We start from the raw sequence: 27,630 nt of genomic DNA, 5'->3' as shown, positions 1-27,630 counted from the left end.
TGTTTAGAATTACTGAATTGTATTATCATGATCTTTACAATAATAGTATTGCAAGAAACACAGATACACCTATAGTTAAATGGCTAACCATTGACCTGACCATCATGATTTGAGTACCCAAACACTACTATTTTTTCCATTTGATAAACATTCCGAGATTGGCTAGTAACTCAGATAGCTGAAATGAAAACCCTAAAAGTTGAGCATTGAATTACATAATCAGGGCAGTTGCAATGAGAATGACAAATAACGAGAATGCACCAGTACCCTTACGCCGGTTGACCACGATGCTTCCTACAGAATTTGTAGTAGTGGTGCTGCTGGTACTACTGGTACAATTTGTCCAGCTAGTGGTAGTGTTAGTTACCGTAATCCAACCGTCGTTGTTGTTGGTAATGGTACTGTTGCTCTTGGTAGAGGTGGTACACTCGGCTGTTTCATAGACAACCAAAGGATATGTTAGTTTTATATACGCCATTAAAAAAGACCAAATAAGACAGATGGAGCTAGAAGAATATATAGATTAGCTTACCTGAGATCGTTATGAACAAACAAGGAAAGATGATCAGGTGTAACAAAATAAATCCTGCAGCAGCCATTTTCTTCATCTCTCTTCTTCTTCTAATCTCTTCACTCTTCACGGTCATAGTTTATGAATTAGCTAGGAAAAAATAGAAATCCACACATGAGTCAAGTATTATATTTATTCTTCGGAAGTAAAAATGACGTACAAAGAAACTACAGCATTTTTATAGATCAATAGATCCACACATGTATTTAGACATTTTATCTGGTTGATAATAAAGCATTCCTTTTTCTTAGGAAATTATCCATAAATTAGACATTTTATCTGGTTGATAATCCACACATGTATTCAGACACACTAAAACAGCTGATTAGGAGACACAAACTTAGAATCACATAAACGTACTTTGAATCTCAAACACCACCATTTCACATGTACAAACTACACCGATATACCCAAAAGTAAGAATGAAACCAAACTTATATGACTTGATGGATCTGGTGGAAATATACCAGCAATTTAATATCTCAGTAAATTAACACATTTAGTTAGACATTTTATCTGTTTGACAATTAATCATCCCCTTTTCAAAGGAAATTATCATGAAAATTTAGATATTAGAAAACAAAAAACAACTAATTAGGAGATAGAAACATACAATTGATTGCATAATTTGAATCTCAGCAAATATGGCATATACCAGCAATTGCTTTCCCCTGTAACTGAGTAGAAGAAAATGTGGAACATACCAGAGAAGCTACCGGATCTGGTGGAATACAGATCCAACTCAGCAAAGATAGCAGATTTGAAATCCAAGTATATTTAAACTTCAGAACTAATTAGATGTACAGAACTTTCACCATAAAATGGAAAATGTTGAAACGGCGGCTCAGAATAAAGAAATGTAGATCTATAAGTGTTTGTCAAACAAATGTTATCTATTTATACAAGTGGAGAATTCGTAGTGAACCCTAATTTGGCTCCTAAATGGGCCTAAGACCTAACTCTCCGATCCAGAACTACCCAAACGAAAGTCAGACCCATTAACAGAAATTAGCTGCAGTTAAATGTATAAGTGTAATTAGGGCTGCACAGGAACCGTCCCGTCCCATGGAACCGTCCCGGAACCGCAAGAACCGTACCGGTACCGTCCCGGAACCGCAGTCAGATGGGACAGGTACAAGTACCAAAACTGGTACCGTGCCATAGGGAGGTACGAGTAACGGTTCTATGATATTCCCGTCCCGTCCCGTCCCGTAGTACCGAGGATCTCTATCCGTTGAAATTATGGTTAAATCCTAGCCGTTGATAGTAGGGGTTATACCCTTTATCCATCGTATTCTCCTCATTTCCTGTTCCCTCTCTCAGCGGCTCATCCTTAGGTTTTCATTTTCCTCTCAGAGAAGAGAAGAGAAGAGGCCATCGTCGATGCACCAGTCCATCTTCTAAGTTCTAATCATCGATTCATCATCACCATATTTTAAGTTCTAATCATCGATTCATCATCACCATCTACTAAGTTCTAATCATCGATTCGTTTTTTATTTACTGCAAGTCTGCAAGACTGCAACTGCAAGTCTGCAACAGGTAATAATAGTTAGGGTTTCTGCTTTTGTCTTGTTATGGGAGTAGGCTTCTTGAATTGAATGAGAATTTGGATTATGATAGCCATGTGTTCGTAAGAAGACCTCAAGGTTTTGTTGTTGGATTATTAAATCGATTGGTTATGAGAAATCAATGAAATCTGTGTCAAAATTTGTTTTTACAAATGCTTAAACTTAGTTGTGAGATTATTTTGGTTGTATCTTTTTAATTGTGATATATTGATCCAACCCATGTTCGATTCATTGTAAAATTTCATTATGTTTGATGTAGTAGCATTTTTCAGGAATTTGCGGTTCAATTAGTAGGTGTAGTACTGTTTTTTTTAAATGGAAGATACAATGAAGAAGCTTACAAAAATAATGATATCATTTGATTCATGATATTATAGTATAGGGTTTAATTTAGTAGGAATTCAATCCATTTCATTCGTGTTGATGCATATCAGTTGAGCTCTCATCCGTTTTTTGTTCCTTACTATGTCCATGTCTACCTCTGTCACATATAGTTCGATTGACCAACTAAATCTGTGTCGCATAACATAACTACCTTTGTCCCTTTTTTTCATTTCAGATGGATGCAAATACAACTCAAAGTCGAGCTGCAACTGAAGTTGGTTCCTCTATTTACCCTACATTTGTACCCGCACCTTCTGCTGACGCTCAGTAAGCTGCACAAGGAGATCCAACTGAAGATAGAACTACTGTCGGTGATGCATATAATTACAGTCAGGAAAGGTGTAGAATGGCTCTTGCTATGTTTATCATTCTTGATGAGGTGCCATTCAGAATGGTTGAAGGTGAAGGGTTTAGGGCCTTAATGCAAGTGTTGGAGCCTAGATTCAAAGTCCCGAGTCGTATGACCATTTATAGGGATTTTTCAAAGCTGGTTGCGAAGACTCATTAAGAGGTCTTGGATGTTTGATGCTTGGAGATGAAGTTCGTTTCTTGTTGAAGCAAATTTATGGAAGTGGTCTAGTGCCAAAGCCGAACTGCCGAAGTGTTGTTTTATTGCTTTGCTTTCTGTTTTTTCTACTTAAGTGTTAAATATTTGAATTGAACTTAGAACTTTGAAGATATGTATTCAGGTCAAATGCCAAATGCATTTTAAACTTATGCGTATTAAGTATGGATTCAGGTGTTAACAGTTGAAGTGGTTGAACTTAGAACTTTGAAGATTTTTTTGCTTTGTTTTTTTCTTATAATTTTACATATGCTACAGGTAAAGAACCGGTCCCGTCCCGTTCCCGTACCGAGTTAAACAGGTACAGGTCCCGTCCCGTCCCGTACTGCACAGGTACAGGTACAAGTACAAGGTACAAGTACCGGTCATAGGGAGGTACAGGTACTGAGTTAGGAAAAAACCCGTACCGTCCCGTCCCATGTGTAGCCCCAAGTGTAATTGATACTCGCTCTTGGTTAGGGATGAACATGGTTCCGGTTTTCCATTGGAAACTGACCAAACCAGACGAATTAGGAAGAAACCGGATCAAACTATTTAGATTTGGATTGGTTATGGTAAAAAAACTTGAAAAACGACATTACTGGTTTGGTTTTGGTTTGACCTAGAAACCGAACCAAAAACCATTGGAAAACCGACAAATATAGGCCGTTGATTAAAATCCGATAGATTTAATCTACCCCGTCCATCGCACACTTGGTAAACCAAAATTCCTAAACTCTAACCTACACACCCCGTTCATTTTTTTTCTTTCTCTTCTTCAGTTCTTCTTCTCTTTCGTCTCCAGTAGGGAGAAGCAGAAAAACCCTCTCCATTTTATACACCACCACAACAGTCCACCACCATCTCTAGCTGTAATGAAACCACCACCCTAGTTCAATCTTCTCTTCGTCTTTAAGTTTAAGCAGTAACCTCGTTTTTCTTCTTCTTCTCAATCTTCTCAGTTCTCATATGTACTGAAATTCTCAATCTTAGAAACATCTTCTCACTTGCCACGTAACCAAATCGATTATCTAGGTCAATTGTTTTCATCATTATAAGGTACTTCAACTCAATGGTGATGATAATTTTGCTGATTTAAGATTATAATTTATAATTTTAAAAACTAGGGTTTACTAAAATTGGTTTTTCATAATTGATTTTGCAGGTTCCCTTTGATTCAATCATGGAAGATTCACAATCAATACCCGATAGTTCCTATTTCTCAACTAGTTTGGATTTGATTCTGGTTTTGATAAGTAGTTTGTGAATTTGGATTATTAATTTTGCTATATAACAATCTAACATGTGAACATAATAATAGTCTAATGACGTTGTAATCCTAATACGTAATCTGAAAGAGCTCATAAGCTAAACTGTATACAGCAGACAGACCCATACAGTCAGAAACAACAAAAATAATAATCAAATTATTAGTTTGTGAACATAATAATAGAGCAGCATAAACTAATCATATGGTTTAGTTTAGGGGGTGTAATATGTATAAGAGGATGACATATTAGAGATGAAAGTGTATGCATTCCGGTATTGTCTTTGTCAAATTTTTGCTGCTTTAAAATAATTGTTTTGGTAGTTATGTCTGGTCGAGCAAAGTTAATTAGCTTGTGTTCTTTGGATGTTATCTTATTTACCCAACTGATATGAAATCTATTCTTACATGTCAGATCAGTTTTCATTACCCAACAAATGTTCTTGCACTGCGATATTTTTTTGTACATGTTATCTGATTTGAATTCCTGCCTTGTTTATATTTAGGCTTCCATTAACTCAAATGCAATGTTGCCACCACTACCTCCTCTTCCAAGATCTTCTAATGCCAGTACAGAAGTTAGTTCAGTTGGACAAGTACCAACTCCAGGTGAAGCTCCATCTGCACCAGCTGCCAATGTTTCCGAAGCTGGTGCCATGACTACTGCACCAGCTGCTTAGAAGCGGAAGAAAACTTCATGGATCTTAAAATGCAATCTAAATATAATGAGTATTGCGGACGTTATGAACAGATGAATACTCTTATGTTTACTGTTGTATTATTGAACCCACAAGACAAGGAATCAGGATTAAATTTTCTTCTTGGAAAGTTAGGTATTGGTGGTGGTATTCTGAGAACAGAACTAATGAAACTTGTAATGAGGGATTTTAAGGCTCTTTTCGAATAGTACTGGGATGTCCAATTGAGTGCTGGAAACTCAACAGTTGTAACAGATAATAGTGGTGGTAGTACTGTTGGCACTGAACTGGATGATGGAGAAGATTCTGCTATAGCCGCCCTTTTGGCAGAGAGAGCAAGAGAAGAAGCACAAGGTGTTGATGATGAAGGGAAAACTGAGCTGGAGGCTTATTTGAAAGAGAAAAGAGAACCGAGAAACGAGAAAGTTTGTTTTGATATTTTAGGTTGGTGGAAGACGAACTCGACTAAGTATCCTGCTTTGGCACTAATGCCAAGAGATATATTGGCTATACCTATTTCTTCAGTGGCATCTGAATCAGCCTTTAGCACTGGGAGACGTATTCTCGATCGATATCGAAGTTCTTTACTTCCCACAACAGTTGAGGCATTAATTTGTGCTCAGAATTGATTGAAGACGCCGATTGATCTTGATATTTCTGCCTTGGGACCAGAAGAAGAAGTTAATTCAGGTATTATTCCATTTGCTTATTTGTTTTTAGAATTTTAAGACAATGCATACTAACTAATAATAGATTTAGTCTATTTGTAATAATCATCATCATGTTACTAATGAGAACCTCCTTATATGTTAACCTCATACTCGTTTTGATTATGATTACCATGCTTGTATGTGGGTTTGCTTGTGCTGAATCTTTCATGTGATTAGGTACATGAAGTGTCAGACCAAGAAATTATTGAAGAAGCACAATGTCAGAGATTGGTTGAGAGTCATTCAGGCAATGTTCCTGATAAATTTGGAGTTCCAAATGCAGTTATGAATTTTGGAATTTGGAGTTTATGCTTATGTTTTCTGAATTTGTGATGTTTATGTCTTGTAATATTTATGTCTTGAATTGTGCGTAAAATCTTGAGTTATGAACTATGCTTGTGTGTTTATTACATTGTGTAGGTAGGTTAGAAAAATTCAACTGTGATTTTTTCTTTGTTAAGATTTCAATTGTCAGTTTCAGAAAACTGACATACAATCGGTTTTCCTTTAACCCAATGGAACAAATCGAAACCAGCTAAAACCATTAAAAAACTGAACCAATGGTTAATGGTTCGGTTATGGTAATATTTTTTAGAAACCGAATAGTATTGGTATTGGTTTGGTTTGGTTTGGCTGGAAACCGAGCCGAAACCGACCATGAACATCCCTACTCTTCGTCTTTACGATATGATGAGCTATTCATACTTTAGTTCAAAACGTATAAATCTAATTGATGAACACTTTTACTGAATCCAACTTTAAAAGCAAAGCAACAGCCTATCCGAATTGTTATTTGTAAAAATGAGAGGAAAAAATGAAAAATTTAAATATAGATGGAACTGGAAACTAAAAAGGGCCTGAAATTTGTTTGGTAATAAGGGATCCAACCAAATGGTTATAAACTTGCACAGACAAAATGAAATCATGAAATAGTAACCTCCAAAACCCTTTATCATATCATTTTTGTTAATGGATAGAATACTCTCAGCTAATTAGTGTTAAAGATTGAATTAACAAAACAAAATTAGACTAATGATTTGATTTATACTTGACACAAACTACGTTTTGAAAACCAAGCCTTAAGGGTCATCTACGGAATGAAAACCAAGTAAACGGTGGTAAGTCCAACCATAAATTAAAAATACGATAGGGAACTCCAAACCGTAGCTAAATTCAGGGTTTGCCACGGATTGAAAATAAGAACCTATGGTGGATAAAGTTAGGTTTGATTTTTACTTTGACAATTTAGTTTATTGTTTAGAAATATATTTTTATCAAACCATAGAGTTGGTTTTTTCGTTGTGGGTTCATATTGCAAACTATAGAGTTGGTTTAAAGTAGGAAAATGTTGATTTCGCCATCGTATGTTGTTCCGAAATTAATTTTTTTATTGTTAATTCGATCAAATTTAACATATTTATGCAATCGAAACCAATAAAAGATGGTGCGCTTTTTGATTTTTACGTGATTGAAGTCAGTATGATGGAAATGAATGGTTTAATATCCAAAATAATAATTTAATCAAATTTAACCTATGCACCATCACGGTGGAGAAGAATAACATAGAAAGAATAACATATAATTTATAATTTCATTAGATTTAGGATTTTGTTTTGGTTTCTCTTTAGATTTTGGTTTCCCTTAATTCTGTATTTTGCAACCTAATGCCCGATCATTGTGCAATGGTTACAATATTTAGGTACTTTAGACACTCTAATCTCCTGTTCAAATTTAGCATATTTAGATTCAACCTAAACCTTATTAGGAATTTCTTTAGATAAATCAATTTCAACGAAAATACTAGCATAATATCCAATTTCTTTCTTCAAAGTCGTGTCATCAATATGCATTAGTCTTCCAATTGCACTCCCCCATTGACATAAGTATATTCTCCTTCCAGTACTCAATACATAACCAAGGAAATACAACCCAAACAAAAGCAGAAGAAGTTTTTTACAGTTTAGGTTCCAAATCTCTTTCCTATATCTGAGTCTTAAAACTTGAGATTCAATCTCCCAGAAACCTTCATAGAGAAACCCCTACCAATTGGGATGATTTGACAATTATCACGAAGTTTCCATTGTTTCCTTCAAACTCGCTTTAACAACTTTCACTTTTAATTTGATAATATACAGTCTACCAATTAAGCTAAACTTCAACTCCTGTAAACTTTCATCAATTCCCGCAACAAAAGTAAAACATGTAGCACAATTATTTGGTGGAACCAAATAATTTCCAGATGTGAGATTATTTGCAATCTCAAAATCCGACTGAAACTTAGAATTATCCGACATGCTTACGTCATATTTCAAGGTTGTCAAGGCGAATGTGTTGATGGTGGTTTTTAGTTTAGGATTAAAATCGTAAAACCTTATATCTGACATGATGTCACTAGGACCACTAGCGCATATATGAATCATTTAACACGCCTACGTAATAATTACCAGAGTACCTTTTTTTTTACATATATGTGTCATGTTCCACGGTAGAATCCTTAGTATTGACCGACATCACCTTCGTACACCAAACCCTAAATTCTTACACCACCGTGCCAAACCATACCAACCATGCCATCCGCGTCACCAGGCCAATGACAAGCCGTGCCAGCCACATCTCCGCGCCAAGGCATGTCAACCATGCCAGCCGCACCACCGTGCCAATGGCAAACCATGCCAGCCACGTCTCCGCGCCAAGGCATGTCAACCATGCCAGCCGCACCACCGTTCCAATGGCAAACCATGCCAGCCACGTCTCTGCGCCAAAGCATGCCAACCAAGCAAGCCGTGCCACCGTGCCAATGGCAAACCATGCTAGCCACGATTCCATGCCAAAGACATGCCGGCCCCGTTACATGCCGCTGACTACTAAAACGAAGGGTTGCAACAATCAACAGCCACTCTTCCATCTGACAACATTTGAATCGCGTGAACCAGTTCTAAGAAACCGTGTGGAACTATGCTGGCTGAGAGTCCGATAGCCACAACTTTCATTATCTCCATTCATCTGTTACTGAGAACCCTTGACAGTTGACAACAACAAGCATAGAAACGCTAGAGTGGTGAGGAGATCTTATGAAGTTTGAAGAGAGGACGCGCTGCTGGTTTATTAGATAGCTCTAGGGTTTTCTACACATATCTCAATCTTCGCTTGAATCTTCGCCGTCCATTAGATCTAACGGCCCGCAATGATTTGATTTGTGAGACATTTTCCATTTCGTGACTAGATCATTTTTTTTTGTGTGTGTTCTAAATTTACTCTTTGTTCCAAAATATTACTATGAATAAATTGCATGTTTGGACTAATCTTCTCTCGTGTTAGGTTAACAGAAGGCGAATTGGTTCTTAAATTGACAATTGAAAATGAAGAAATTCCAAGCTCCACCAGCTTATCACATTCCAGAAATGTAAGGTTTTCAAAGCTTAAACAAAATATAACGGACTCTATTTACAAAGATTGATTACATAGTTGTTTGCCCAATGTTTTCTAAAAGAGCCTCATAAACACAATAATGTTATTTCAAAAAGTAAATATCTTTATTTCCATCTCCCGCTGCTGATTGGCATTTCCATCGGTAGAGGTTGCTAGTGTGCACCACAAATGAATACATGTTTTGAAATTATGCTGTGAAAGAGGCTAGAAACAAGACGTCTGCAGGCGTTTTAAGAATCCATCTGTATCAGGCAGGTGTTGATTTTGACTTTAAAGATTATTTGTCTGAGAGGAGAAATCATTTTGATAGATTGATTGAGTCCTGCAAAAAATAAAATCATACTCTTATTAGAGAATCAGAAGATACATTTATGAAAGATGAAATTAAAAGAAACGGACCCGTGGAACTGTAACTGAAAGTTCATGACCACAACATAATCCATAATTCCCATTCATCATCGCTAGAGAAAAAGGTGGAGAGATCCAGTTTGTGAATTTTGGATAAGTCTAGAGGATAGTGGTGGCGGAGGCATAACGCAATCCTGTATATATACCAATAGGGTTTTAAATTAGTTAGGGTTTACTAGGACGCACTCAGTCTTGTTTGTATCATGACCGTTCATTAGATCTAACGGTTTTGTAATTACAAAGGAAGACCGACATCCCAATGCAGCTTCAAAACGACATGGCCCTCTATTTCTGGAATGTGATAGGCTGAGATGAAAAAGTGGTGTTATTTCTCTTCCGGAAATGAAAGTAATATTTAAGCTTTGAAAACCTTACAACGGTAAGTTCAAAAGTATATTTTTCTATGCTCTGGGTTTTCTTCCCGGCTAATTTGGGGCCTAGGCAAATTATTTGGGCCTATGGGACAAAATAAGACATTGTAAAGTAAAATGAGATATTCGTTGACCAAGTATGTTCTTTAATGGCTAATTTATTCTTGATTAATTAGAGTTAATTTGGTTTATCGATGTATGTTTTATTTAATTAATCTAGAAATCAACTAATGTAGATGCATCACCAAAACACAATAATTTGTTTATCATAGGCGGTTTACGTTCATGCACTCGTAAACCGATTTTGGGTTAGTGTTTTGCTAATCATGGATAATTGGAATCGGTTAAAATATGCATAGCTAAAATCCGATTCTAACAATCGGGATTTTCCTAGCCACATGCAAACCGGTTGTCTCACATTGTCGGTTTATGTGAACATCCAAATAATTTGATAAAAAAACTATACAGAAACCTAGGTCTCTTCCGTTCCAGGGTGTATAGCTCGTACTTGTAACTTTCTCTTATTTGAACATTGAAAGATCTGATCAGGTCTAAATTTGAATTGATTGAGAAAATCCCCTCTATAGACCTCACAACTTTAAAATTTCAAACATAAATGTATAGGCGGATACATGAATAAAATCGGGTTAACAAGAACATGAAGAACATTGGAGTGAAGAATAGCATAGTGAACATTATACGACTTCAAGATCCTATGTGATTCAAATCGAGGAAGTGTTCGTAGTCTTAAGTGTTGCTATGTCTGTGTATAATTTTTCCTTGAAGATCTTTGTGTGTTTTTTCTAATGAGAAATTTGTGATCCCCTTTTGATGAGAAATTAAATGTTCTTATGACTGGATTGGAGATCAGATTTTTGTAGAAACACCAAATATTTGAAATTGGGAGTAGGCAATTAAATCTACCTCCAGAGGTAAATTTTGTCTTTTCTTTCTTGAATATTATTATCGATGTTTGTTTCTAAGTTAAAATAATTTAAGGATTTGTTTGTTTCTAGATTAAAATCATTGAATTGATTCGGGATCTGATTTGTGTAGAAAACACCAAAGACAACTGATTGAAATTATTTTTTATGAAAACTTAACGAATCAACTTTGAATATCTCAGTCTATTGATGGTCAGTAAATTCATTATTGCATTTTCTAAGTTTTTGTTAACTAGATTTCAATAAAGTGCAACTTTGACATTTACCGTGATTATTAAATATGTATGAAATGGAATTGATTTTTTGATGCATCAATAAGAATGAATTGCTTTTTGCAGGTTTACTTATTCTAAGATATACGGGAGATAGTGAAAAATGAACAGCTGAAGTACTGCGGGCTATATTTCCTAGAGCTCGTTTATGTGATGGACTGAACTTTTTTTCCTTTTATAGGGGCTACTGCGCTGCGCGTTGGAAAACACCTGAGCAAGTCGCACAGGTCAACTGTGGTTGGTGAAATATATCACTTATGCATCAATACGAAGCACCATAAATTAAATTTGTCGTTCGTCAGTATGTTACGACTGTAGAGGTGAGTCCGCATGATTTTTCAGGGCATCCGAAGAGTTTATTTATTATGCAAGAATGATTAACTTTCATGAAACCGTAAAGTTGAGCTATGTTAGCAAAAATTATATAGATTGATGTTTAAGGAATACCTACTATGCAAGGATCAGAGGTTGTGTTATTCATCCATCTAAGATTGTAGGTGTTATTTTTATCGAGTCTTTCAGATAGTTTGGATCTGGTGGTAATTGCTAGGCGTATAATAGTATCAAAACTAGAATATGTTGTATATAGTAAAAGCCTTGACACATATTCAAACACCTAGTAGCTCAACCTCTTCCGTAATTCTGACAGGCTTAATTATGCTGCAATGCGGATGTGATTTCTTGTTAATCCACCAACCCCAGCTACCATCCAGGTTCAAAGCATTGAAGAGTCCGCATGACTGAACGCAGGTAATACTCCAGTTCTGAAGCAGCTGGGTTACTCCTTCAACAACAGATTGGTACTTCTTTGTTGTTCTGAACTTGAGAGTGAAACATGTAGCTATTGTTATTGAACACGAGGATGTTTGGGTTGTAAGTTGTTAATTGAATTTACACATACACTACTTGTTGAAAAAAATTTACATCTTGTCTTGGGTTAATATTTTTTCTAAACAATAAATTCTTTATTCAGATTATCCTGAACCGGAATCGGAGTATTCTAATTCAAAATGAGCTGGCTTGTTTCAAGTATTAGACTAAAAATATTATTATATTTTTTAAATGGAAAAAAATTTCATATTTACGCAGCTGAATTTGATTAAGATGAATTAGGTTCGGCTGAAACTAACTAGACTGAATTAGGATGCTGAATTCTAAAGCCTGAATTTAGACACACAAAGTTAGTCGTTAGTCTTGGACAAACAAAATCTGTTGTTTTTTTTTGACAGAAAGAGCGCGTCCTTTTCAAAATAGTACACCAAATATAGGACAGACCGGATTTGTCATATAACCTAGTTTTCGACAGTTTTGGTCTGTCCTAAAATCCGCGTTTTGGACTAGTGTTTCAATGTATAAGTTTTATACAATGAGTGTGAGAGGGGAGATTAGCAGTACGAGGGAGTGAGGCGGTGTCAAGGAAAAAAAATCAGTAAACCCGAGTTCTAGAGTCAATCAGATGTGGAGTAAAGATGAAAGTATAATATGGGAATCGTTACAAATACCGCGGTGGAGAACAAATTCAGAGCAATGAGACAAAGCTGTTTGAAATAATTGTCATAATGACTTCTCCTCTCAAATCAAATATGTTGATTGTTGCTAAGTCTCTCATATCTTTGTAGCACCCAGTCTAAGCAATTCTTCTTAGGTAAGATTTAAACATACAATAATGGTGTTATTTGATATTATCCCCCGAAGTATTAACATTCATGTTTTTGGTTTTTCTATGCAGGGATGTTCTCGGATTTGTATATGAGACAACGGAACATCTTTCAGCTGGCCTTACTACAAGAACTGGGTATCCTGTGGGGAAAATTTGTTATTTCGGCATGCCTCAGCTTCAACTGTTGAATCTGTAGATCTGCAGATTTTAAATATTGGCTAATCATTAAATTAGAGATGTTTAAGGTGGTTTATTTCTTCATGTATCAATTCGTATCTAGTTAAGCAATAGGATTGCGACAAATTAAACAATTGATTTTAGTTGGGGAATTCTCATGGTGTATTCATATCTGATCTTGTCCTTTTTACTTTTTCTTTATCTGAACATAGACGGATCAGATCTACATTACAATTGGGTTGACATCTTCCTGCATTTTCGTTAGCGAATCAGTTCTGTTTCCCAAGCCACTCCTATCTACATTAAAACTTAAAACATTGTTAGGTTCATAATTTGGAGGACAAATCTATCCTTTCAAAGTTCTTTATTGTCTGTTAGAAGTGCTGTTGTCAAGCCTCCACCTTGTGATTCCTATATCTGTACTAGCAACTAAACACTAGCGCATATTTCCAATTCTAACCACTTAGTCGTTATAGTCATGAACTCTGGTAAACCAGGATACCAGTTGATGGCTTTGATAAGTTGAACTTAGTTTACAACCAAATACACATTTACCGTAAGATCACATATTGGGCTTTGTTGGTGTTCAATTGAGTGAGTATTATCAGCATGCATCATCCTGCATACCCACCTCAGGCTGTATATAGTAGAACCAGTACATAACTTCTCTAATGATGTTGTCAATGTTAGGTTTAGCTCCTCCATTGAATGCCATCCACCAATAACTATAACATGTTGAATTGTTTCTCTAAGCCGAGTATTTACAAGTTTTTTATCGTGGGCTTGGGCATATCTCAGTGACTCACCGACTGTAACTGAAAAGGACTTGAGTTGCTTGGTAGATGGATGGACATTTGGGTATACATAGAACGATTTTTTGGGGACCATGGTTTTTTTGGGAGGACCATGGTTCTATTTTTAGTAAGACATTTAGAAGTAAATCTATGTCACCCGTTATCTAGATATTTATATTAATACCTAAACTACCCTCCCCATTAATTTTGGGTAATGATTAATGAAATCATTAGTGAAATGATTAAGCTAAAGAACTAGAATTATTGAGAGAGTAAAGTTATAGAAGATGAAGAAGAAAAACATGGATTTTTTTTTTTTTCCAATTCACTAAGCTTGAGTATTCAAGTGATGATAGCTCATCTGATTCTTCATCTCCATCCTCTCCTATAGTATTTGTTAATCTTCACAATGATCTAGAGATGAGTTATTTCTTAGACGGTGAATGTATTCTTCCACAAACTCAATCTCAAGATGAAAATGATGGATTTTACCAACCACAACCGGAGGAAGAGTATTTGGGTACCCAAGTATGCTTCAAACTTAGGTAATGGTGGTTGAATTGGTCCAAATATTTATAAAACTGTAAATTTTTATAAAAAATTCCTGCTAGGTTCAGGTAGTTCGGTTACCAAGTGTGAAGAACAGGTAACCGAACACGAAGTTCGGTTAATAAATGTCAAGAACATATAACCGAACACAGTGTTCGGTTTCTTTCTTCAAACACGCAGGTAGCCGAACTTTAGTAATAAGATTTACAGAGGTATGTTCGGTTAGTTCGCAAACTTCAACGCAACCAAGTTCCCAACCGAACTGCAGGTTAAAAGTAACCTAGCGCTAGAAGTTCAGTTGGTTCAGAAACTTCAACATATTTTACGAATCAACCGAACTGGGCTTATATATGCATATATGCAATTATGCAAACGTTCGGTTACTAGAAATTTATTTCTTGGAGAATCAGGTAGAGTTCGGTTACGAAATTTCAAAGGTAGAGTTCGGTTACAAAGAAAACTTAACATTTTTGCGAACGAACCGAACTTTTGGACTTCTCATTATTTTCGTAAACTAAAGTTCGGTGATATCCTTATTTTGCGAAGGAACCGAACTTATGGACTTGTGTTGTTCTAATACAAAGACTTCGGTTAACTTTTTGCGAATCATTAAAAAAAAATTAATTCGTGATAACCGAACTTTTTGCGACGAAACCGAACGTTTTGCAATGTAACTGAACTAAAAGTTCGGCTGAGACTTGTTTTTTTGCGACGTAACCGAACTTTTCTCTGCAAAAAAAAAAAACTCCATTAAACCTCTCTGCAACTTCCATTTTTAATTCATTTTGATGATTACTTCTCATTTATTCAACCAAAACCCAATGACAAGTAATGGGTTTGTGAGAATATCTTTGTTAATGTTTTAAATTAAGATATATATATAGAGGTGGTGGTGGTGGTAATCGGTGGTTGGTGGTGGTGATAATCGGAGGTGGTGGTGGTGGTAATGGGCGGTGGTGGTCGGTGGTGGTGGGAGGAGGTGGTGGTTATATATATATATATAGGTGATTATTAGGCTGGTTTTAAATTAAATTAGGTTGAGGGTAGGTTAGTCATTTCAACGCTTTGTGACACCCCTTATAATTATAGGGAAGGTGGCATAATAAAACCATGTCCCCTCGAAAAAACCATGGTACTTAAAAAGTCATTCTATACATAAGACTTGCAATGTTTGGTTCAAAGTTAAGACTTGAGTTGCTTGGTCCACAGAAGCCAGATTCTTGCTTCCCTCATAAAAAACCTACTTTATTTCCAATTTCACCACTCCACGGTAACTTTTTTTTTGTTAAAGTTAAGACACGTTGATACTGCCACAATGTCTTCAGCAGCGTCATCTATCAACGTGTATGATACATAATCCACATCGTCTGTAAACCGTTAAATGAAATAACAAAAAAAAATCAACGATTACAGTTAACCCTAATAGAAAGGTTTTCCCCAAAACTATTTAACCTACGACGTCTCTTAGTGAAAGATAGGATTCCTTGTGGGACTTGCAAAAAAAAAGAAAAAACCGAGTGAAAGATACAAGCCCTAAAAATCAGATCTGAAATCTCTCTTTCTATGATAACCAAATAATGGCGGGTTGAAACATCTTGAAGAATAAAAATATACAACATAATGATATCTCCTCTCAACAAAGTATAATATTTCTGAATCGGCCATTCCTAAGCCGACTCTTATCAATCCCCCAAAAAACAGTATATAAATTCAGGACTGGGAACGGTGATGGCGGAGCCAAAGGTTGAAATGTTAGATGCATTTACATGCAAAATAAATTTGTAGAGAAAAAGAAATTTGAGGATGATAAAAGCTACTTGAGGCAAATCAAGTGAGATTTGAAGAAGTGTTTTCAGTTTGTACTGTTGCAATGTCTGTGTAGTTTTTCATTTGAAGATCCTTGTGTTAAATGTTTGTTTAAAGTAACCTTCAAATTGGTTGCTTGTAATTAATCTTGGTGTAACAAAAATCATGATCCAACAACTCTTCTATCATGATCTTGGTGTTATCAAGGATTTTGAATAGTTTTTCAACACTACGGTTTCTTGTCATTGCTCTAGTCCCATGGCAATACAATGGCTAATTTTGGTTTGCATATTTACATGTTATTTCTACTTAAATCTGCCTTAAATATGTTTTGCATATTTAGTACATATGTCTAAGCCTTTTATTTGTGTATAGTTATGCATCTTGTTATAGAACTACGTGCATGTTATAGAACCTCGGATCCAGAAGCGGTAGGAAAAACTCAGGTTACTGGTCGCCTCACTCACTGCTAGTCTCACTCTCATTATAAAACCTCTAATGAATTGTAGGGTTTTGGTGATTTTATAAGGGAATTTATATGATTTACAGAAATACCCTTTAACTAGTCCCATTGTTGCAACTTGCAAGCCAATATGCAAGCCCAGTTATTACAATTTCTAAAAGTGACCTCTACTATTGTGTTGTGCTTGTGAAACTGGATTATGGTGCAGATTTTCGAATTTTCTGTTAGTCTAGAAATATTAGAGATACCGAAAATATATTTGGTTAATATGGATACGTGAATAATGTCAACATTAAGATTTGAGCATCTTTACAGAAATTATGAAAACCGAATTTTGCTATTTATTGCATATCTTGAGAATATTTTCGCTTTTGGAAATTCCTTGGTGTCCAAACTTCCTTGATCTATAAATACGTATATTTACATCTCTAGCAAACTAATCCTTCATGACAGCACTGGTGTAGCCGACTATTTGGAGAGGAGAGTAACTTAATTAGGCGAAATCTCTGACGTCCGTGCAGTTTAAAGTCTTCTTTGGGATTGAGAAGCTCTATTAGTACCGTTGGTGGGAAACTAGAAGATTGCATTGTTATTTAAGTTTTCGATTATTGATTTGTTTGACTAACGTTTGTTGAATCTTTTATTTCACCTAGTTTGTTTATTCTTGAGAACCTTCTCTTACGATATAAGGCTCACTCAAACTAGATCAAAGATCAACGTTCCTACGGACTAAGTCTTTCTAGATCCGTAAGATAGATTCATTGATTTTCCATTGTTAACAGACTCCGTTCTATGCGACAAATCAATAAGGAATCAAGTTTGTTTTTGTAGGTTGTTACTTTGAATATTAAACCGAAGATCGAAGACTTTTGTTCTTGTGTTTTGATTTTTTTGGTGTAAGTTTCCGTGACTTGAAGTTCGGGGATCAAAGAGGTTGTTTTTTTGTAAAAAACATAACCCTTTTTAAGATCAACAAGTAGTTTATGATTCTATCATAAACCTTGTAATCAAGACTGATTATTTTGGTAATCATTGTCTTGTTTGATCTTGTAATCGAGGAACTTCGGATCTGGTAGCAGGTCTTAAAAATTGAAAATCATTAACTACGCTTATATCATATATTTCGGTATTGTGATTAAAAAGTGAGTTTTGTTAGCAAACAGTTGATCCTTTACTATTTGGAATATGATCCAAAGGAATCCTGTCTTGAAAGATTGAACCATTAAGAAGATAGATTAGATTTAAGTCCTAAAGAGAAAACATTTTCTACTAGGATATCTAATATCAAATATCAATAAAGAACTCTGGTTCTGCTAGATATTGTCAAAACAAGAATACTGCTGAAGCTGAGTAACTAGGATTTAAGTTTACTTAGCAGTGTCTACAAGAAGTTGCATGTTTACTTTTTGTAGCTTCTTAATTCATTGAGTATTCAAATCTGGACTAGGTCCCGGGGTTTTTCTACAAGATTGTAGTTTTCCTCATTAACAAAATTCTGGTGTGTGCTTTACTTTATTTTCGCATTATAATTATTTTCATATTATAATTAAAGTAATTACACTTGTACGTTAACTAGGCACTTGATATTTATCTTATAAGGTTTCGGTTATCAAGTGAACACTTTGTTGTAGTATTGTCTCGATTTCATATCCATAGACGATCACACAAAGTGTATTGGATTTCTCCACTTGTATGATATAATTATTCACGTGTTAGGCCAGTCTGATCTAACCCTATTTCAAGTGGACACTGTGTTGAAATATTCCTTGAGTGATCGTTTCTCCAAGAGGTTTATACACGGTAGAGATTGAATAGGTTGTGATCAAATAAAAAGATTGTGGTGTATTTGGGTACCCTCGTCTTTTCACCCAATCTTGGATATTTAAACAGTTCTTTTTAGATTTTAGGATATTAAAAGAGTATATTACTTTATATTGATAATTAACAAGAAAAAAAATTCAAGGGTTATTTAATCAAGTTTCTGTTTTTACCCTTGCATCCTTAGGAGCGACCTCAAAGAAATTAGGGGCGACTTTTTTATACCCATCCAAGGGCAGGGGCTATTTGATGTCCTAATGATAGGTAAATAGTTTTATACCCTTTGACTAATCAAGGAATAAATACATACACCTTATTGCAGTGGAAATATGGGGAAGATAAGGAGGCAGAGGAAAGTTTCTATTAATTAGAATCAACTGTGTTACATCCATATATTCCTTTATATACAAATAGGAAGAAGACCCTAGACACTATATTGGGCCGCACATCCATGGGATACAAGCCCTACAACACTCTTCCTTGTGCGGTCCAGTAGAAATTCACATATAGTTCTTCGAGTATAGTTCTTCAAATGTTATCCTCTCATTGATGACTTGTGCCGAAATTAATTTCCTCATTAAAGATTTGACAAAGAAAACTCAGTGGGATAAAACCTTGGTACAACTCTTCACATGTAGTACTTCACATGCTGTCTCGTACTTTACATGTAGTTCATCACATGCAATACTATCTTCAAAGATTGACGAGTTTAAGTTAATTAGGTCGTTAAAACTTTATCAGGAAGACCCAGAGGGACAAAACCTGAACTAAACAAAAATAATAGAATACTAAGGAAACTTAGAACATAGTTGGATCCGTATATGTCTCGTCATTAAAAACCTTGACAACAAAAACCCAGTGGGATAAAACCTTGACGAAGAGAAAAGAGTACAACGTGAAAGATGCAATTAAAGGTGGTCTGTTGCATATGATCACTTTGCTCCGTTGAAGTTGACTAGTTGATTTACAACTCTTAAGGAAGAAAATCCTCATGTGAAAGGAAATAACCTTAGCTGGGAAATTACATTTCCGGTGTTTGTTGTTGTGTCATTGAAAACCTTGCCGAGCCATAAGTGAAAATGTCAAAATATTCACCGGAGCCATAAGTCACTTTAATGGTCCGCATTCTGCATGAATATTTTTTCTAAATTTCACCTTGTTATCTTTGTAATATGGATTGCTTACCATTTGCATCTTAGGATGGTCTCGATCCCGTGTTTACTGAATACTTTGTAAAATGAGTGATATGCTCTCTTACTTAAAAGCATAATGATAGGGAGGAGGGGGTTGTGCATCTGGTACTTTCGAAAAAACTTATTGAGAGATATGTTGTTACTTCGCATTTTTTCAATTTTTTTCCCGTTGTCTCGTCCACTCAAACACAACGATGTACGTATGAGTCCTTTCAAAACGAAACATCATTTCACAACCAAAGTGCCTTTATGGTTATGTCAAAGTATATATAGGTCAATTTCCAACATTTTATCGTTGGAGTTGATATGAATTAAATAATCCAAATTAATACTTTAGTGATTTACATTTCACTAAATTGACTCATTAGTTTCTCTAAAGTTTATTTCCTTCCAAATATATTAGATATTTGAGAAGATGCAATCAATTACATTCTCATGACTGTGAGGTTCCACATAATATCCATTTGCATGGATTTCTTTGGAATTTAACAAGTTATGATTATCTCTCGGTACATGTAGAGATTTTGTGACGTCTTTGTTCTATCTCGAAAACAAATTTTGAGTAGTGTTGCGCTCGATGATCCAGTCCTCGTAGTCACATTAAGGAAATAATTCAACAACTAGTTTAAATTCCTTAAGCTACTAGAAGAAAAACAACTATGAGTTAGACATTTGGGTCTTGAGAGTTTTAATAAGTGGTGTGGACTTATTACGTAATAAAAGTGGGATTCAACTCAAGTAATTTAGACTGAATATATATATTACGTTTCACCAAATATATCTCAAGTTCTTTAGAGAATTTATGTCTCGTGTTTTCATTCCATAGGTGCAAATATTGGATCTAGTTCAACTGAATAAGGTAGTAAATTGGCCCGGCAAAGTTCTTGTTTCCATTAAAGTTGATGTGAAAATTGGTTGCTGCAATGATACACACATTACATTGTATATATCAACACCTATGACCAGGTGCATTTCCAACTCTTTCATTTATGATGGTAGCTAGAATTACATCTTAGCTTCATCCCGTATTCAGCTAATACCTGTACTTTGGTGTCATTACTACTGGGAAAAAAATACATCTTTGTCTCATGATATATATGTCCCTTTTCACATGCTTTATATGAGCCATTACGTCTAACCCTTATTACCTCGGGGTTCTTTCCATTTTCAATTTTGCTACCTTTAGCTTAATTTGAGAAATTTTGTTATCTCAATAGGCCAAGAGAATCTCACTACACATGTCAACTACTTACTTTAGGTTGAGTAGATTACTAAAGGTAATTCTCTTGTTGTCACACTTCAACATATACTATTTCGTTAATATCATGGATGAAGTAGAGAAATGGAAATTTTCTGACTCAAATAAATTTTTTTTTTGAGTTCTTCCACAAAAAATTTGGAATACATGTGATTTTATTTGAAATGTATCTTTTGAAAATACTGACTCTTAACAGTCGAGCCAGTGGATTGCATCCCACGGAACATTTCAAATTTGGGAAGAAAATATCAAGTACACAATAATGATATTCAAGTATTTCTAAACCCTAAATAAATACATTGGAATTGAGTTGGTATAATCAATTACACAAAAGACACCATTCAACTATAGCCAATATCATATTCAAGAGAACAAATAGCATTATGGCCAAAATTCTTAATGATTGAGATCAATAAAAATAATTTAAATTGATCGTTTATATGTTGTTGACTTATTTTAAGACAAAAATTAACAAAACTAGGCATATTCTCAAATAAAATAAAATAAATAAGCCTAGCAAGTAAATAATCCTAGCATATAAAAACTCGCGTTATAGTTACATTCCTCAAAATTTGGTTCCCACCGTATATACACATATCCAGAACGCCCTTGATCGTGCACAACCCCAAAACATAATAGAACGGGACACGCTCTGGAACAGGGCTTAAACGAGTTGGATGGACCGGGTTGAGCCGAACCGAGTTGGATGGACCGGATTGAACCGAACCGAGTTGGATGGACCGGGTTGGCTTTCCTTCTTCTCCTCGTTTCCCAGAGAATTACTGCGACGACAATCATCAACCGACCCACAGAGAAAATCATGATCAGATTCAAATCAACTTTTACGCCCAAAAATATGAATATGAACAAAAATATATATTATACGGATATATTATAAAATATGTAAATTTTTAACTCAATCAGACATGGGATAATATATGCATAAACATGAGGTAAATTAGTATAAACACAATGTAAATCAAATTAATCAGCCTTCACAAATCTAATAGCTATCCTAGCATATATACAGTCAAAATAATGACACAAAAGATTCACACATAACAGCATAAAAAAAAATCTAATAAATTAAATTAAATATTAATAATAATATTGTATCATGGGTGTAATAGGAAAGGTAGTTATAACATATCATGTCAACTGAGATATAAAAAGAAAGCAAATACACTTTATGGTTCATAGAACTTCATACAAACAAACAATTATGATATGTAACAAAAATTGTTGGATAATATATGCATCAATAATAATCAATGGTCATAAGACTATAAAATAAATCCCTAAAATAAAACGGACAAACATGCATGTGATGGCACACAAAAATAAAACATTAAAGAAAATATTTATTTATTTAAATTAATTACATATGTATATATATTTATTTTTATCTTTTTTGAAAGACAAAATGATATGATTCGCGCAATCGCAAGCATATCGATCAATTTATATTCTTATAAGAAAATTATCATTATATAAGACATTCATGCAAGAATAGAAAAAAAGAATACTACATGAGCATAGCTTGATAGGACAAATCAGAATGTGGATATATATATATATATATATATATTATAATATTAATCAATAGCAAAACGAAACATTAACATCAAAACATATCACATATGTGAACATCAAGAGCGCATCAAAAAAAAAACAAGGAGCATAAATTTGTTTGTTCTTTATTTTTTTTGTTTTTTTTTACATATGAACATAGATGATAGTCAACGATAAATTGATCTAACAATTTTTTATGGCAGACAAATATGATCATAAGTAACTTTTTCTTGTATTGACGTCTGATGTGTACTAATGAAAAGAAAAATGTTCAGGCATACCTAGTCATTTGGATAGAGAATCCAAAACAAATCCCATGGAATCGTTCTCGGTTGAATCGGATTATTGCGTCAACCTTAGCTATTCAATCCAAGAAGAGAAGTATAAATCCAATGACGACGGAGATGTTTGTAGGAATTTTTTTTCAGTTGGTGAGCTCGTGCGTGATAACGTATTGCAGTGGAAATACGAGGAAGATAAAGAGGCAGAGGAAAGTTACAATTAATTAGAATCAACTGTGTTACCATCCAAGAGATTAAGGGCATCCGGGTTCGTCTCAAACAATGCTTAGAGCAAATTACTTCTCAATTTCAGAAGCATCTCTTTTTGAAGAAGACAACTATCTTAAACGGTCGGATTTTATTCCGGTTTATACCATCCTTCCTCCTCCCCACAAAAATTGGATACTATTGCAATTCATCGCTCTTTCTCTTCGCCATTTATTCCTATCTGCAGTTTCGTTACCAACTAAGTTCTTTTTTCTCTTCCTCTTATAATTAGAAAAAGAATTCTGAATCTATTTTGATCTAATCTGGTTTCGGATTCTTATTCGGATAAACCAAAAGGTAAAGATCAGGAAGAGAAAAAGAAGGTTCCAAATTCTCTTCAGGTTTGTCTTATTCAGGTTTAAAGAATTATCTTTTTTTTTTTTTTTTTTCATTTTCATCTTCAATATACCCAGATTTTTCCAATTTGGATTCGGCCTTGCAAATATCCGAATTGGAAGTGCTTATTTAGATATTAACTGGTATCAAAAAGTTGATTTAGAAGGATCATTTTCTTATAATCATTTATTGCAAGTCAAATATGTTCTGTGATGTAATTGGGATCCAATTATGAGAGTGGGGCTTGTTTTAGCTTTCATTTTCAGTTAGATCCAAGAAAATTTTCTCTGTTTCAGTGCTTGAATACTATATGTTTGTCATTGGTTCTCTGAGGGAGTTTATTTGATGCTTAGGATTAGCTAATTATGCATACGGTATATGAATTTGATAGCTCATTACCTGATGGTCTGCTTATTCGGATGCAATCGTGCAGTTAGTGATGGCTGAAATCGATGAAGGAAATTCTGAATTGGACAATTTCTTGATGGAATTTTATATCCCTGATTACATATTTATAGGAGAAGGTGACTCCGAAACAGAAATTGCTTCTCATATTCCAGTATGTCCAGTGATTGTGTTTGTCAATTCTAGAAGTGGCGGACAGCTAGGTGGTGATTTGCTTATAACGTACCGCAGTCTGCTAAACAAGCATCAGGTATGAGTTTTCAGCCTTTTATGAGGTGCTTGCAGATAAGAGGAAATCGCCATGAGTAGCTGTTTTACCATTGAAGAAAGTTGTTATCGCTACATCTATGTGTTTGATCCATTAAGTCTAAGATGTTGGTGATATTATAGGTTTTTGATTTGGGGGAAGAAGCTCCAGATAAAGTGCTATGTAGGTTGTACGCCAGATTGGAAAAGCTGAAACTATGTGGAGATGGCTTTGCTGCCGTAATTGAAAAAAAATTGAGATTAATTGTGAGTACTTGTTACTGAAAGGCATTATATTGGTCGATTTTATCACTTGGAACAATATGATTATATATGATGTCCTAGTTACCTATTGCTGAATCTTTTCTGTTTTTTTGTTGGACAGGTTGCAGGTGGCGATGGAACGGCTGGTTGGTTGCTTGGAGTTGTCTGTGACCTCAAACTTTCTCAGCCACCACCAATTGCTACAGTTCCCTTGGGAACTGGAAACAATCTCCCGTTTTCGTTTGGCTGGGTAGGAGTTTAATCTTTTGGTTATTTCCTAGGCTCCTTTTGTCAGAAACTATTATGCACACTATTTGTATTACAACTAGAATCATGGCGAGTTTATAATTAATGCATAAATGATGATAGCAAGCACCTGTATGGTTTGCAGGGAAAGAAGAATCCTGGAACAGACAGCCAGTCTGTGAAGTCATTCTTGGAGCAAGTGATGAAAGCAAAAGAAATGAAAATCGACAAGTAAGAAATTCCGTATGTGTGCACAGCGTACTTGCCTCACTAGCTAATAGTGAGGCAATCGTGTTGCACCTCTGCTCCATGTTTCCTGGTAAAGGATTTTTAGTATTTTATTAATATCATCTGTTGTAATCTAGTTGGCATATTCTTATGAGGATGAGAGCTCCCAAAGAAGGAACTTGCGATCCTATTGCACCTCTAGAATTACCATATTCTATGCATGCGGTCCAGCCTGTCCAGCGTGTCTCACAGTCGGATTCTGAGAACATGGTAATTCATATTTTAGTTTACTATTGCTTGTACGTCTTCTAAAGTGTACAGTTCAATGAACCATTCTCTTCTTAATCTGTTCTGTTGCCAACAATATATATAACATTCATGCCTAAGTAAAAGTGACGTGCTGATAATCAAAGTGGAACTTTAATTAGGTGAGACAGTAGTCACTAAAGGCTTCTAATAGCTTAACTTCGGGTTTCTTGGAAGTACAGTATACCTCCACTCAGATTTTTGTACCCATCTGTTCTACAATTGCTATAATTAAGTCATAGCAATGCAACTCGTGCGCATGTTTCTGATTTTTTACTTCTCAGGAAGGTCACCACACATTCCGGGGAGGGTTTTGGAACTACTTCAGCATGGGTAAGTAGATTATCCTTTGCAAAGACAAGTTAAGTCTTTTTTATTTCTGTATACAGTTTTAGAATGTAAGGACGAGTTTTGCACTGATGGTATCTCGGCGAGTAGATGAACTATATAAGAAGAGTAGTATCAGAAACAGCGTAACATTAAGTTCTAAGCAGTTGTATTTGCTGGTTTGGTTTCAAGTCCAAAACCCAAGGGAAAAAGCGGGTCGTAATGTTCGTCCCCGTAGTTCATAGGGAGCTGATCCACTGACTTAAACCAAGTTCTTGAAAGCTTTCCAGTAAATCCGTAGTCCCCATATAAGACATCAGTCACACCCTGACCTTCACTTCCTGGGAGCCATGCAGCTACAAGAGCATCAACATCTGATAGATAAGGTTCAATCACAAGAGGTCGTCCGGAGATGAGAACAACAACACATTTGATAGAGCCACAAACGTTCTTCATTGTGCTCAAGCCAGGTTCAGGAATTGTTAAGTTGAGATTGTCCCCCATTGTCTCTGCATATGGTTGCTCGCCAATAACAACAATAGCATAGGAGAAGTCGTTAGACTTGACAAAATCAGCTTCAGGGTTTGCTTTGTAGATGATTTCAGTGTCTGGGCCAACGGTAGACGCTATTGCATTGAGGATAGTAGTTCCTGCTCATTTGGTACAAGAGAACGTTAATGAATTCACTGCTGAAGTAAAAGTAGTTATCTACCAGCAGTGATGTTGGTAGATAACCAAGTTAAGCGTATATAATGAATTCACTGCTGAAGTAAAAGTAGTTATCTACCAGCAGTGATGTTGTTTCCTTCTTTTCCTTGCCATTCTATTGTCCAACCACCGCACTGTAAGCCCAAGTTGTTAGCGTGGCTACCGGCAACAAGGATTTTAGGTGCATCTTTGGGGAGAGGCAACAAGGGCTCATTGTCAGATTTCCCATTTTTCAATAGCACAAGTGATTTCCTTGCAGCTTCTCTAGCCAAATCTCTGTGTTTCTGTTGTGCATAATATGGTTACTAAACTGCACAATTAACCATATCCATACCCGAAAACTGAAATGCATAACCAAACTAACCTGGCTTCCAAGATAGTCAACGAAGCTGTAATCAGCCATAGGGCTCTCAAAGAGACCCATGATGAATTTTACCCTCAGAATTCTCTTCACAGCATCGTCAATCCTGCTCATGGGGATTACGTTCTTCTCAACCAGGTAGGTTAGATCATTGATAAAATCAGTGTGGTTCATTGGAATCATGATCTGCAGAAATACCCAAAACATTTAATATGTCAAAGTAACTTACTGTAGTTATAACATTGAACTTTCAGTTTATGTCAAAATGGCCATCATACCATGTCAATGCCGGCATTAATCCCAGCCTGGACGGAGTAAGTATAGTTGGTGCCTGCTGGTGAAGTAATCCTGTCAATACCTTGCCAATCCGAAATGACGAATCCCTGACACATAATTCAAGCAATAAAGAAAGAAACAACAAACAGTCAGTCATGCCTTAATTTTGCCTAGCGCGAATTAGTTAATACTGGTCTAGTTCAAAGAGGGTTTCTACCCTGAAATTAAGAGTGTCTTTGAGGAAGTTAGTAACAAGGTCACGGTTAGCATGCATCTTTTCGCCGTTCCAGCTTGAGTACGAAACCATGATGGTTGATACACCCTTGATGATTGAATTGTAATAACCAGGCATATGAATACTGAGTAATCCATGCCAGTCAGTCACTGTGTTGTTCTCATTTATACCCTTTGTTGTGCCACCATCACCCACGAAATGCTTTGCACAGGCAGCAACCTTATTGCTAGAACACACCAAACAAAATAATAAAATTACATGATCTTCTTGCAATAGAAATATGAGTGTGAAATCTTACTTTCCACCAACATAAGGAACTCCTTTTCGAGAATCCGCAGGAACATCCCCTTGTAAACCAAGAATAATCTCAGTCATCTCCTGAACAATCTTAGGATTTTCGCTGTAACTCTCATAACATCTACCCCATCTCGGATCTCTACAGACCTACAAAAATATTAAAAGAAAAAATAAAATAAAAATCACAAACCTCAAAAAAGTAGGCATTCTGTATGAGCAAAAGAAACAAGTATTTTTAAAGTGAATTACCGCGATACATGGGGCAAAAGCATATTGAATTCCTGTAGCTCTAACTTCAAGAGCTGTTGCAGAACCAATTCTCTTTACGAGTTCAGGGTCCCTGTAACGTGCAGCAAGTTTAAAAATAATCTAGTTTTATACTTATATG

The 27,630-nt window shown here is 35.5% G+C and overlaps 3 protein-coding genes and 1 long non-coding RNA gene across 5 annotated transcripts in view; 2 read left to right on the top strand and 2 right to left on the bottom strand.

The window, feature by feature from the left end:
- On the bottom strand, window positions 1–1,424 carry LOC113328911. The gene is made up of 3 exons (XR_003349601.1): window positions 1,185–1,424; window positions 533–661; window positions 1–432 (listed from the first exon to the last, which is right to left on the bottom strand). It is a non-coding gene; the product is annotated as an uncharacterized LOC113328911 (long non-coding RNA).
- Window positions 1,425–23,208: 21,784 nt separating this feature from the next.
- Window positions 23,209–26,315, top strand: LOC113328910 (diacylglycerol kinase 5-like). Of its 2 annotated transcripts, none has more exons than XM_026575908.1 (7): window positions 23,209–23,348; window positions 23,777–23,998; window positions 24,139–24,261; window positions 24,380–24,508; window positions 24,650–24,735; window positions 24,870–25,002; window positions 25,327–26,315. In XM_026575908.1, exons 2-7 carry the CDS (start codon window positions 23,783–23,785, stop codon window positions 25,402–25,404), a joined length of 765 nt encoding a protein of 254 aa, XP_026431693.1. In that variant the 5' UTR covers window positions 23,209–23,348; window positions 23,777–23,782; the 3' UTR covers window positions 25,405–26,315. The 2 variants fall into 2 exon arrangements, with proteins under 2 accessions (XP_026431693.1, XP_026431694.1); XM_026575909.1 differs by having other exon boundaries at window positions 25,323–26,315.
- LOC113328909 (diacylglycerol kinase 5-like) overlaps window positions 23,305–27,630 on the top strand; it is a 41,699-nt gene continuing 37,373 nt past the window's right edge. The window contains exon 1 of the mRNA XM_026575907.1: window positions 23,305–23,363. The gene's annotated coding sequence lies outside the window, so the exon portion shown is untranslated. The remainder of the gene's footprint in view (window positions 23,364–27,630) is intronic.
- LOC113328859 (beta-glucosidase BoGH3B-like) overlaps window positions 25,525–27,630 on the bottom strand; it is a 2,355-nt gene continuing 249 nt past the window's right edge. The window contains exons 2-8 of the mRNA XM_026575855.1: window positions 27,492–27,582; window positions 27,244–27,389; window positions 26,928–27,171; window positions 26,713–26,817; window positions 26,438–26,620; window positions 26,153–26,357; window positions 25,525–26,015 (exon numbers count right to left, since the gene is read on the bottom strand). Of these exons, the coding sequence (XP_026431640.1) occupies window positions 25,525–26,015; window positions 26,153–26,357; window positions 26,438–26,620; window positions 26,713–26,817; window positions 26,928–27,171; window positions 27,244–27,389; window positions 27,492–27,582 (1,465 nt within the window). The remainder of the gene's footprint in view (window positions 26,016–26,152; window positions 26,358–26,437; window positions 26,621–26,712; window positions 26,818–26,927; window positions 27,172–27,243; window positions 27,390–27,491; window positions 27,583–27,630) is intronic.

The sequence above is a fragment of the Papaver somniferum genome, unplaced genomic scaffold, assembly GCF_003573695.1.
Source record: "Papaver somniferum cultivar HN1 unplaced genomic scaffold, ASM357369v1 unplaced-scaffold_114, whole genome shotgun sequence".
NCBI lineage: Eukaryota > Viridiplantae > Streptophyta > Magnoliopsida > Ranunculales > Papaveraceae > Papaver > Papaver somniferum.
The sequence above is the reverse complement of the archived record's forward strand: the minus strand, read 5'-3'. Positions and strand labels throughout refer to the sequence as shown.

Coding starts and splice junctions, on each gene's coding strand:
- LOC113328910 (XM_026575908.1), top strand. CDS start 23,783: ATGGCTGAAATCGATGAAGGAAATTCTGAATTGGACAATTTCTTGATG. Junction 23,999..24,138: donor GTCTGCTAAACAAGCATCAG/GTATGAGTTTTC, acceptor GTGATATTATAG/GTTTTTGATTTGGGGGAAGA. Junction 24,736..24,869: donor AAAGAAATGAAAATCGACAA/GTAAGAAATTCC, acceptor GTTGTAATCTAG/TTGGCATATTCTTATGAGGA.